Source organism: Erpetoichthys calabaricus, chromosome 1 (assembly GCF_900747795.2).
Source record: "Erpetoichthys calabaricus chromosome 1, fErpCal1.3, whole genome shotgun sequence".
NCBI lineage: Eukaryota > Metazoa > Chordata > Cladistia > Polypteriformes > Polypteridae > Erpetoichthys > Erpetoichthys calabaricus.
Window position 1 is genome coordinate 341,933,865 of NC_041394.2, and position 12,936 is coordinate 341,946,800.

General features: G+C 41.7%; 1 protein-coding gene across 1 annotated transcript in view; it reads right to left on the reverse strand.

Annotated features, from left to right (window-relative positions):
* Positions 1 to 1,828: 1,828 nt before the first annotated feature.
* LOC114665084 (gastrula zinc finger protein XlCGF52.1-like) overlaps positions 1,829 to 12,936 on the reverse strand; it is a 32,097-nt gene continuing 20,989 nt past the window's right edge. Inside the window, exons 2-3 of the mRNA XM_028819469.2 lie at positions 9,583 to 10,034; positions 1,829 to 3,795 (exon numbers count right to left, since the gene is read on the reverse strand). Coding sequence (XP_028675302.1) covers positions 2,927 to 3,795; positions 9,583 to 9,976 — 1,263 coding nt within the window. The 5' untranslated portion in view covers positions 9,977 to 10,034 and the 3' untranslated portion in view covers positions 1,829 to 2,926. The remainder of the gene's footprint in view (positions 3,796 to 9,582; positions 10,035 to 12,936) is intronic.

A 12,936-nucleotide genomic window follows, 5' to 3' on the forward strand; every position in this document is an offset into this window, starting at 1 on the left:
TCAGCGGGTTGGAAAATGGATGGATGTTTTTAAATAGCCAAGTAAAATGTTATCTAAAGTGAGAAAGCTGATGATGCTCTTCTGTGGACGATCACTTAGACAAGACAGCAGGTGCGGTCATATAGCAGCTTTATTTTAACATCGTCACAGTGAGCAGGTTTCAGAAAAGCAGGTAATCAATATTACATGACAGCGTCAGGGCTCTCTGAACAACTGTTTATTGGGTGGGGCAAAGTTTTTATACCCCTAGAATGCGTGATTTAATATTCATTATGAAAATGCAACAGTCAACACTTTATTATACACAATCCTTGAGCCCCTTCAATGCTCCTTGTGCAACTTGATTCCTTGGCTCCTTGTTATGGCGTTCAGATGTAAACAAAGGGAGAACGTGATAAGGCCGTCTCAATGTGGAAGCTTAGACCTTGAGTCCTTCTGACAAATATTTTTTCTGTTTGCTCAGCAAAGCATGTTTTTAAAGCTTACTTCTGCTTAACTCCTTAGACAAGGATTAGTACAAGGGAACGAACAGAACATTCATCTTCCACACTTCTCATGTAGCACTGTGGCTCAGTCAGTGAGGACATTTAATTCATGTGGACTTTCTCCGATATCTCAGGTTCCTCTCATATTAGGCTAACTGGCCACTCGAGTGCCCACGCTGATGGACTGGCAGCACACCAGAGCTGCTCCAAGTTTTGTTCCTGTACATTTCCCTCTGGTTGTTCTTCTTTGTAGTATTTCTGGTATTAATTTGGAAATCTTTGGTATTAATTAACATGTAGGCAGATGTCAGGTGGCACATCCCATCAGCATTTGTCTACATGTCTGAGGTACAAATGGGGATATCAGGCAGTTTTATTTTAATAAAACTGTAATAAAAAAAGGAGAAAACGTGGAGTAAATATTCAACTACTTCTTGTATGCTGTTCTGGAATATCTAAACTAAGATGACAATTAATAAAGACACCATGTGCCACAGAAACTCAACCCCCTGTATAAAAAGTCACCACCAATGACCAGGGCCACAAGTTCAGGAAAGTACCATACTGGAGTGTCTTCTTAATCATGAAACATGACCTATAGTGGCAAGGATCTGAAATTATATAAAAGCTAAAGTACCACCCAAATTAATTTGTCCAACATCAGGTTTCAATAATAATAATAATGAAAATAATAAGAATAATAAATCATTCTTCCTTATTTTAATTTACTGTTAATTGTATAAAAGGTAATGTCCACTAAATAATTATACTAAATCTTTATGGCAATTGCAAGTAAAGTTAAGCCATTTCTGATGCAAGATCAACTTTGTAATCAAAGATAAACTGTAAATCCACCTAAACGAGAAAGCAGGTGTATCAATATGGCTGTATAAAGAGTGAATTAAAAATAAAAACTCCTTCCTGCCTTGTGCTTAAATTTAAGGCTTTGCCTCCTGGATAGGCCCTTGCGTTTGTCACCTTACTATTTCATTTTTTGGTAGCCATGTTCTGATTCTCATCTGACTTAGTGACTTCCACACCTCCCAGCCCTTTCAGTCTCCTGACTTAACCCTAAGCAGACCCTCAGGTTGACAGGACAGGTGGTTTGTTTTCATTGTGTGGTTGAAACACAAACTCAAAGCCCAGTAAATCCCCTTCATCCACCAGCAGGGCTTACTCTAATAGCCCCGAGTGCACGTCCCACCCTGAGCTCCTCATTTAGTCTTACTCTGATGTTATTTGCTCACGGTGGGTCCCCCGCCTTCTCGTGATTATAAAGAAGTCACTGTGGACGCGTCGAGAGCCACAAGTCGCAGTCAGGCCTCTTCTGTGTCTGTGCCACCAACGTCAGCATCACAGTAACAGTTAATGTTCATCATTTCACGCTTTACTTCAGTTTTAAAGATTTGCAACATAAGAATGTAATGTAAACACAAAGATCATTTTCATTGTTTTAATTATAGGTAATTAAGCCTGCTGTATAAAAACAGTTTCAGTTTGTTTCAAGTAGCATGCAATGACCATTTGACTTATTGAAATCTAAATTAAACCCTTATTTCATTAAGCATTTTTATTTCCTCCCAAAGTTTTTAAAGGTATTTACATATTTATCTAAGTATATTTATTATGCTCTTGCCTAATGGCATTACATGTAAAACTTATTCTGGACTATCTTAAAGTTATTATACACTTTTTTCATTGAAGTTATTCTACGTTGTATTATCAATGTAATGTTCCTGAGACACACTTGATGTCTTTCTCTCAAACATTATGATGGGCATCAAGTATTCATACATAAACACACACACACACACACACCACAGCTAACTCTAAGTATGTAGCACAAATGAACCAAAATAAAAAACAAAACATACACAATTACACACATCCCTTCCATTTTTAGCTCTTATAGGACTTCTCCCTACAGTTTGTATAATGTTATTTGACAATCAGCTGCGTCTGAGGAAAATTTCATTTCTAGGTAGAAAAATGATTTTCCAAGTCTGTCAAATTCACGCTGTATTTCTTTTCAAATATGTCTGTTTTCTGCTTTATTACTTAGTTAAGAAGCTAATGCTTTCATGTTGGCATAAATGCCACACAATCTGAGGGCCTTCCTCTTCTATTCATGCCAGGTCTTTGCTTGTTCTATTTCTATTGCTTCTTGTTCCTGGCTTTTTCCTGCATTGTTTAATCTTTTACTGTTATTGTCCATCTGGACCAGAGTGTCAAGGCCGAGGGTGGGCATTTTTTTATCCTTGGCCTGCATGAATTACTTTTACATAGTCTTTCCATACTATAATAGTAGTTTCACTTGGATGATGTTTGGTATGGATCTTGCACTACAAAGCCCCACACATGATGGCACTTTTGAAGATTTCATTATTTAGAAAGCTTACTCTTCACTCTTTCCTCCACTTCTTCCTTCTCCACCTGCCAGCTTACTCCTTCAGGCTTTCCTTCTTCTCTCCTGTGTGGATTATAAAGTGTCTCTTAAGACTGTTCAAATGCACAAATCGTCTGCTACATTCAGAACAGCAAAATGTCTTCTCTCCCATGTGACTTCTTTTGTGGCACTGGAGACTGTTCCTGCCACGGAATTGTCTGCCACATTCCAAACAGCAATACGGCTTCTCTCCAGTGTGAACTGTTTTGTGGCTCTGAAGAGTACTTTTGTCACGGAACTGCTTGCCACATTCCAAACAGCAATATGGCTTCTCACCAGTGTGTCGTCTTTTGTGGCAATGAAGACTACTCCTGCCACGGAATTGTCTGCCACATTCCAAACAGCAATACGGCTTCTCTCCAGTGTGAATTGTTTTGTGGCTCTGAAGAGTACTTTTGTCACGGAACTGCTTGCCACATTCCAAACAGCAATATGGCTTCTCGCCCGTGTGTCGTCTTTTGTGGCAATGAAGACTACTCCTGCCACGGAATTGTTTGCCACATTCCAAACAGCTATATGGCTTCTCTCCTGTGTGAACCGTTTTATGGCTCTTAAGGGTGTTTCTGTCACGGAATTGTCTGCCACATTCCAAACAGCAATATGGTTTCTCGCCAGTATGACTTCTTTTGTGGCTCCAAAGATTATACCTGCTACTGAATTTTTTGCCACATTCATTACAGCAATATGACTTCTCTCCGGTGTGGAATCTAATGTGGTCACGGAGATTACTACTGTCACTGAATCGTTTGCCACATTCATTACAGCAATATGGCTTCTCTCCTGTATGAATTCTCATGTGTCTCTTAAGATTAGTCAGGAGACAGAATTGTTTACCACAATCAGAACAGCTGTGAGGGTTGACTCCTGTATGAAGTTTAAAAGGAGACAGAAAAAAGAAATTCAATCTATTGACCAATTGTTTACAATAAATTACAAACTCAAATGCATAAAATTAGCAACAACCTTTTATAAGCATAAGCAAATACATGTTAATTTGAACTTGGGAAAACCACCCAACCTGATGATTTTGCCTTCCGTATTACAACTACTCACCACATGAGCACAATCACTGCCGCCAAGAAGGTAAAACAGCAGAACTAAACAACTGACCTGTGATAGGCACAACTGACAAGACTCCATTACAGAACTGCATCCACATTTTGTCATGAATAAAAATACAAGTATTATTCAAAAGTATACGTTGTACTTGTTGTATTCAATTAATGGAGGTGTGAAGTGATAATCTGCAGTTACTATGATAGGGAAGAGAGTTTCATTTATCAAACAGAGTGCCATGCCAAGCATGTGAGATGCACCTTTACAAATCACAATGTGCCCTGATAATTCTGCAGTTAGAGCAAAGACATGTGCATCCAAAAAAGTATCAAAATGGCTCATTTAAATCAACAAAGAAAAGCATTAAAAGTATTAATGCACAGGCCTACAGAAGCTGCAGTGGTCTGGGAGAAAAATTAGAATAAGAGAAAACCGGGATCACCAAAGTTATGTGTCTGCACTGAAGGGGAGTGGAGAGTGAAACCAGGAATGGTCAGCTTAATGACACACCGCTCTCATTTATAGGCCCCATTATACTGGACATGTACTGTTATGATTTACTTATGCTAATCAAAATGAAATGTGCACAACTTCACTGTGTATTTAATGTAAAATGTGTGTGTGCATGGTTGTAAATAATCTCTAGTTTCTCATAGCATTAGAGCTGGAAACCTTAAACACTCCAAGCCTGTACTCAGTGAAGAGTGCTATACAGTCGACCCTTGATATACGACCGGCCTGACATGCGAACAACTTGGTTTATGACCAAAATTTTTATTTTGAATTACGACCAACGTCTTGCGTTACGACCCGAATGCGGTCACGTGTATCCGCTTGTGCAATTGTAAACAAACAGCCGAGAGCGTTTGTAAGCATCAGTTGGAGCCCAGATACATGTGTTTGTGGACGTAATTTCGGTCAGTGCAGTGATTTATACAATTTATTCCGATAATTGCTAAGGAAGGAAGAAAAGGTAACGAAGGTAAAGAAAGCGATCAAAATCGAAACGAAGAAGGAAATTGTGTGGAAATATGAGAGTGGCATTCGTGTGACCGATCTCGCTAATATGTACAGCATGTCGAAATCCACCATCTTGACAATTTTACAAAGAAAAGATTTGTATAAGGAAGCTCCTTCCAAACAATAACCACCTTCCATTTCATTCTCCTCCTCCTTCCTTTCTTCCTTCCTTCCTGCAAGCCAAAGATGTCAACTTAAATAGTGAGTACAGTATGAAATTGTTGTTTCTGGTAGGCTAGGCACTTTTTATAACTTTTTGGTTAGTACATTAGAAAAATTATTGGTGTTTTTGGTAAATTATGCACATTATACAACCCTTTTTTATTAAAAAAAAGTTAAGTGTTTCTGTGGGAGATTCAGAACACATTAAGGGCATTTCCATTATTTCTTATAGGAAAAATAAGCTTGACTTAACAACCAACTTGAGTTACAACCAGCCCTCGCGAACGAATTGAGTTCGTAAGTCAAGGGTCCACTCAACTTCTTTTTTTTCTTTCGGCTGCTCCCGTTAGGGACTGCCACAGCGGATCATCTTCTTCCATATCGACCTGTCTTCTGCATCTTCCTCTATCACACTCATCACCTGCATATCCTCTCTCACCACATCCATAAACCTTCTCTTAGGCCTTCCTCTTTTTCTCTTCCCTGGCTGCTCTATCCTTAACATCCTTCTCCCCATATACTCAGCATCTCTCTTCTGCACATGTCCAAACCAATGCAATCTCGCCTCTCTGACTTTGTCTACCAACCATCCAACCTGAGCTGACCCTCTAATGTCCTCATCTCTAATCCTGTCCAACCTCGTCAGATCCAATGCAAATCTTAGCATCTTTAACTCTTCCACCTTCAGCTCTGTCTCCTGCTTTCTTGTCAGTGCCACCGCCTCCAACCCATATAACATAGCTGGTCTCACTACCGTCCTGTAGACCTTCCCTTTCACTGTTGCTGATACCCATCTGTCACAAGTCACTCCTGATACTCTTCTCCACCCTCTCCACCCTGTCTGCACTCTCTTTTTCACCTCTCTTCCACAATCCCCATTTCTCTGTACTATTGATGCCAAGTATTTAAACTCATCCACCTTTGCCAACTCTACTCCCTGCATCCTCACCATTCCACTGACCTCCCTCTCATTTACACACATGTATTCTGTCTTGTTCCTGCTGACCTTCATTCCTCTCCTCTCTAGAGCATATCTCCACCTCTCCAGGGTCTCCTCAACCTGCTCCCTACTATCGCTACAGATCATAATGTCATCAGCAAACATGATAGTCCATGGGGACTCCTGTCTAATCTCGTCTGTCAACCTGTTCATCACCATTGCAAATAAGAAAGGGCTCAGAGCTGATCCCTGATGTAATCCCACCTCCACCTTGTATGCATCCGTCACTCTTACCACAGACCTCACCATTGTCACACTTCCCTCGTACATATCCTGTACAACTCTTTCATACTTTTCTGCCACTCCCGACTTCCTCATACAATATCACAGCTCCTGTCGAGGCACCCTGTCATATGATTTCTCCAGATCCACAAAGACGCAATGCAACTCCTTCTCTATACTTCTCCATCAACACCCTCAGAGCAAACATCACATCTGTGGTGCTCCTTCCTAGCATGAAACCAAACTGCTGCTCATTTTTCACCACCTTCCTTCTTAACCTAACTTCCATCACTCTTTCTCATAACTTCATGCTGTGGCTCATCAGTTTTATTTGCCTGTAGTTGCAACAGCTCTGCACAACCCCCTTATTCTTAAAAATCACTACCAGTACACTTCTTCTCCACTCCTCAGGCATCCTCTCACTTTCCAAGATTCCATTAAACAATCTGGTTAAAAAACTATACAAAAATGAATAAAAGTGGACTAAAATGGGAAATGAACAAAGCTACTTAACCCTGCCACTAACACAAGACACCATATTTGCACCCTTTCTGTAGGTTTTCTTTAATTCTTTCAGGGTGGATGTCGACTTTTGTCAAAAGGAAGGGTTGACGGTGGTAATCAACTGTAAATGGTGACAAAACCCACCGTTATATTTTAGTTGGGCTCTCTTTGCTAGAAGAAAAGTTAGCTTCATTGGTTTGACCGTGATGCCCCACATTCGCATGAGTAGTGAAGAGCAAACAATGGCAAAAATGGTACTGAAATCTGGTAAGATATCAAAGTGAATGCATAAGGCAAAATACTCCGTGGATGACATTTTGCATGTTATTGCTGAATTGGACTCTGACTTGTTGGACTCTGATTTTGATACAAATGATCGAAAACGAATGTGAGGTACCAGCATCAGCTGATCGGTCCCCAGCTGCTCATGGTGCTGAACAGGTTTGTGTAGGTGATACACCTATGACAACATTTACCAGAGAGGACCGCCACTTACAATGACAAGAGGTACAAACCAGATTGTGATGCATTTGTGACTGCGTCATGGCATAAAGATGGCATGGCAGCCAGCCTGCTGTGCATTCCTTGTGAACTGGCAGCCACAGCTCGTAGTAGCAGACGTTTTATGTTGATGTCTGTGTGAAACCATTGCTTTTTGTGCTTTTCAGAAAACCGTGTTGTTTGGAAAAAATATTCATCCCTCAAAGAGTTAATCCGATTAAGGTGGCTGCCAACATTTTCATTCGTTTCAGTCACATCAGGAGATTCTCCTGCTGACGTTACATTGAAGGCCACTTTCTCCACCTTGATGGTTTCCCTTATCACGATTGTCCTCCAATGCCTTCCAGTGCTGCAGTCATGACAGGCACAAACAAGTATCTGTTCAGAAAGCCTTGCAGTGGCCGCCTTCTACTACAGAGGTCTTAAACCGGCCTATTTCAGACCCTATGCCCTGATATGTTCAGTGATGCAGGAGAAGCTCCTCCGATGTTGAGCTGATTCTGAAAAGAGGCTTTCACATTCTGTTTGGGTCAACCGCCTGAGTCGGCTCATCACCAACTGGTGAACAGTTCACAGCTCAGCACCTAACGTCTAGAACATGAGGCCTCAGAGTTGACAACACAGCCACAGCCTATCACTGACTGCAGGCCCAAGATAGTCTATCTGGTGTTCAGCACACCCATGCCTAGTTCTAGGAGCGAGGGCCATGGTGTTTGTTATGTATATACCATGACCAGAACAGAAATCTGGTAACAATTTGCCACTTGGGATCAAATCCTCACAATTACACCCCTCCACGTGTATCGGTCTTTCCCCACAAACCTCCTGAAGTCTCAAAGCTGGACTACACAGTCTGTGTATGCTACAGCTTTAAGCACTGAATATAAAGTCTCTGGAAAGGCCAAAACACCCACACACAAACAATTGTGAATGTTCTCCTCTATGCAACTCAAAATCTTGCTGAGGCAAATTTTTAATCTATTGGATGAAACCCAAACTGCAGGCACCCAGCTGAGGTCTTGTGACTGACTGCCCCAACACACCTGAAATCTGACTGGTGAGACAACTTCTGATTAAAAGAAAGACCACCCTTGATGAGGAGTTTTACTTCTAGAACCAAAATTGTGTGTACGTGGGAGTCTTACCATATCTCATTAGGATTTTCAGCCTCCTTCATGACCCCGAGTTCCTTCACAACACCAAAAAAGTAATGTTGTGTGTGCCAGAAGACAGTTTTCTGAACTAACAATTGCCTGTGTGTTATTAATCTAAGACAATTATGCCTGTCTGTTTTTGCAAATCGGCTGAATATCATTGTAGGCACGTAATGCAAAAAAATCCAAGGAATTCCAAAGTCTTCACTTACTTTTTTCCTGCAATTCTACTTTTGTACACTTCTTTTTACCGAGTCCAGACTTTTAAGAATTTGCACAAATGTCTTCTTATGTAATACGCTACCGTGGCTGTCCGTTTGTCTGTTCAGGATTTTAAATCACCTGTAGCTCACAAACCGTTTGACCAATTGACCTTAAATTTGGTACACATATACTACGTGACCTCTACTGTCCGCTTTCAGGGTGATGATTTTTATTACTCTTTTTATTTTTATTTTATTGTAGAATCAACTCTCAGCACTGGGCAGCAGGGCGGCCGTGCGGCACATGCTTATGGGCGCCATTCTCATTCTCTACCACCTTTGCCGTCAGTTCCCCTACCTCCTCATATCTTAAATCATTCCTGAGGCAGATTAAACACTTAAGTGCAAGCTTAAGCGAAAAATTAAGAAAACCGTATTAAGTAATTGCAACACAAACACTGACTTAATCATTTTTAACGCGAAAAGATGCTGACAGAAGAAGAAAAGAAGCAGGCCGCTAGAGTGGAGAAAACAAGAGCTGCTCACGAAGCAGCAAGCTCATCAACCTCTGAGAAAATGAATGCTAAACGTACAGAGAATGAGTATGAAAACTAAACGTGACGTGTATTTACTGCATGCTATTGTGAAGTACGCCATTACTGGTACAAGTATAATATGAGAGAAGCAATTTGCTAAACCTAACAACAAAGACATAGCACACAACACCATAAAACACTCCATTTCCAAGTTTCTCATAAAAAGCACAAAGATCCTAAGGGTCTATAAGCCCTGACGCTAAAGCCTACTTATGTTTTAACTTTACACTTACTTGCTCCAGGCTTATTTGTAGGTGGTGGCTGATTTTCTTGAGTTCTAACAGGTGACATTTCCACAGTCCTCTTTGTGTCGGACTCTAATGATTCAGACTTCATATTGATAGACAGCTGTGGAGATGAACAGTGTCTGCTTTGAGAAGGGACTAACCCGGTCACCACTCCATCTTGATACTCATTGTGATTGTCATCTTCCTTGACACTCTCCATATATTTATACTTGTGTAGCTCAATGCTGATAGACTTTTCTTCAGCCTCTTCTTTAATGCCCATTAACTCCATTTCACATTCCTCATCTTTAATGCCAAGACCTTCCTGTTTAGGGTGTACAGGCCCCCATTCACAGTCCTCCTCCTTAACATTTAAGGTTCTTTCCTCCATGCCATCCATTGTCTTCTCTTTCACATCCACCTACATGTTACAGTAATCGGCAGCATTTTCTTTATCCCTGTGAAGACAACAGGATTTCATTTGAACAAAACTAGCCTTCAGATCTAAAGGCATTTGTATTCAATTTGGCAAAACCTTCTCAGTTAAGGTTTACATCAAGATAGATAGATAGATAGATAGATAGATAGATAGATAGATAGATAGATAGATAGATAGATAGATAGATAGATAGATAGATAGATAGATAGATAGATAGATAGATAGATAGATAGATAGATAGATAGATAGATAGATAGATAGATAGATAGATAGATACTTTATTAATCCCAATGGGAAATTCACAAGTCTTACAATTCAATTCAACTAATATAATTATTTGTCTTCTGTTTTGTGTGTTGCATTTGCCCCATTTTTTGACACCCATTGCACACTCAACCTACCTGGAAGGGGGTCTCTCTCTCTCTCTCTCTCTCTCTCTCTCTCTCTCTCTCTTTCTTTGAATTGCCTTTCCCAAGATTTCTTCCTTTTTTCCTGCCAGGGTTTTTTTTTTGGGGGGGAGGGGATTTTTTTCTTGCCTTCTTAGGGAGTTAACGTCTATCAAAAAACAGGGCATGTTAAAGCCCACTGAATCATTCCTTGTGCAAGTTTTGGCTAAAGACAAAATATACTGCTGTAACATGTTGTTCTTCCAATATACTAAGTTTGTGCTTTTGTGGTCCCAAAAAAAGTTTAGTTTGAAAATAAGCTTGGGGATCCAGTGGTGCATTTATGGAACAAAGCTGTGATTTGCTGTACTCACCTGAGGAAGCATTTCACTAAGTTAAGTGTGTGTGCCCTCTTTCATGTACACTGATGTCCATGTTGTGCTCTTTCTCCTTTGCATTATGATACAGACAGTGAATAACGGATCAGTAAAGTGCAGTCAGTTTGTCATATTATTATTTTGTTGCTGTTTTTCAATCAGATTTTTAAATTCCCTGTGTTCAAGAAATGTTTTACCGTTGTGTTTCATTTCAGTTATGTGACAATGTCACAAAACACACAATTTGAATTGGCGGTATTTTGTATCATGATATTTAATACAACAAAGTTTGCTCTCATGCCTAATGTCCACACAGCAAGCTTTTTGTCTGGCACTCTGGCTTGAGCAGTTACACAAAGTTGGTCTTTTCTCCTTAAGCCAGTGAGGTGCCTGTGTTCATTGGGATGATGTTGTGAGTGGCAAACTTAACAACAATTTCATTCAGAGTTTTTCGGACCCTCTCTTTCATAGAGTGCCTTGATGAGGTAATTCTATTGTAAAAGAACTGAGAAAAAAGATTAACAAGGTGAGTAAAGACAGTGCTGCATCATACTGAGGTTGGAGAACTTGTCAATGGTCTGGTTACTTGTCAGTGACACCACACTAATCATTATGGCGTAGCTAAATACAATGACATGTGAACTAAAAAGATCCTAATCACTTATTTTATATCCTCTTATAATCACACGGTTGTGGGGTACAAAATCTGTACATTTTGATATTTTGTTCAAGATGCAACAACAGATGAACTAACTTCAGGACACATTAAAGCATATCCTCTTCCCAATTTTACCTCACTTTTAATTCTGAGACCCCACATATTTTTAAATTTAAGGATCGGTGTTTCCCTTGCCCGGGAAAGGGTACCCGGGGCCCCACCCTGGAGCCAGGCCTGGGGGAGGGGCTCGCTGGCTCACGCCTGGTGGCTGGACCTTTGACAGTGGGGCCCAGCCAGGCTCATCCCGAAGGAGCAACGTGGTTCTGCTCTCTTGTGAGCCCACCACCAGCAAGAGAGGCCATAGGGGTCAGGTGCAATGTGATATAGGTGGTGGCCAAAGGAGGGAGCCCTGGCTTTCCGACCCTCGGTTACCGAAACTGGCTCTTGGGACATGGAATGTTACCTCTCTGGCGGGGAAGGAGCCTGAACTGGTGCGAGAGGTTGAGAGGTACCAGCTAGATATAGTCGGGCTCACCTCTACGCACGATCTGGGCTCTGGAACCATTCATCTTGAGAGAGGCTGGACTTTGTTCCACTCTGGACTTGCTGTGGATGAAAGGCGTCGGGCAGGAGTGGGCTTGCTTCTGGCCCCCCGGCTTGAAGCGTGCAAGTTGGGGTTCTCCCCGTTGGACGAGAGGGTTGCTTCCCTGCGCCTTTGAGTTGGGGGAAGGACTCTGACTGTTGTTTGAGCTTATGTGCCGAACAGCAGTTCAGAGTACCCAGCCTTCTTGGAGTCCCTGGAGGAATTGCTGTGAATCACAGCTCCTGGGGACTCTATTGTCCTGCTGGGAGACTTAAACGCTCACATCGGCAACGACAATGAAACCTGGAGAGGTGTGATTGGGAGGAACGGCCTCCCCAATCTAAACTCGAGTGGTGTTTGGTTGTTGGACTTCTGTGCTGGCCATGGATTGTCCATAACGAACACCATGTTTGAGCATAAGGGTGTCCATAAGTGTACTTGGTGCCAGGATGCCCAAGGTCACAGCTTGATGATCGACTTTGTAGTCGTGTCATCAGATCTGCGACCTTATGTTTTGGACACTCGGATGAAGAGAGGGGCTGAGCTGTCAACTGATCACCACCTGATGGTAAGTTGGATCAGATGGTGGGAGAGGCTGCCGGACAGACCAGGCAGATCCAAACGTATAGTGAGGGTCTGCTGGGAACGTCTGACAGAGGAACTGGTCAGAAAGATCTTTAACTGCCACCTCCGGCAGAACTTCAATCTCATTCCGGGGGGGGGGCAAAGGACATTAAGTCTGAATGGGCCATGTTCCGAGCCTCCATTGTCGAAGCAGCAGAATGGAGCTGTGGCCACAATGTTGTCAGTGCCTCTCGTGGCGGCAATCCACGAACCCAGTGGTGGACACCTAAGGTTCGAGAGGCCATCAAGTTGAAGAAAGAGTCCTATCAGATCTGGTTAACCAGTGGGACTCC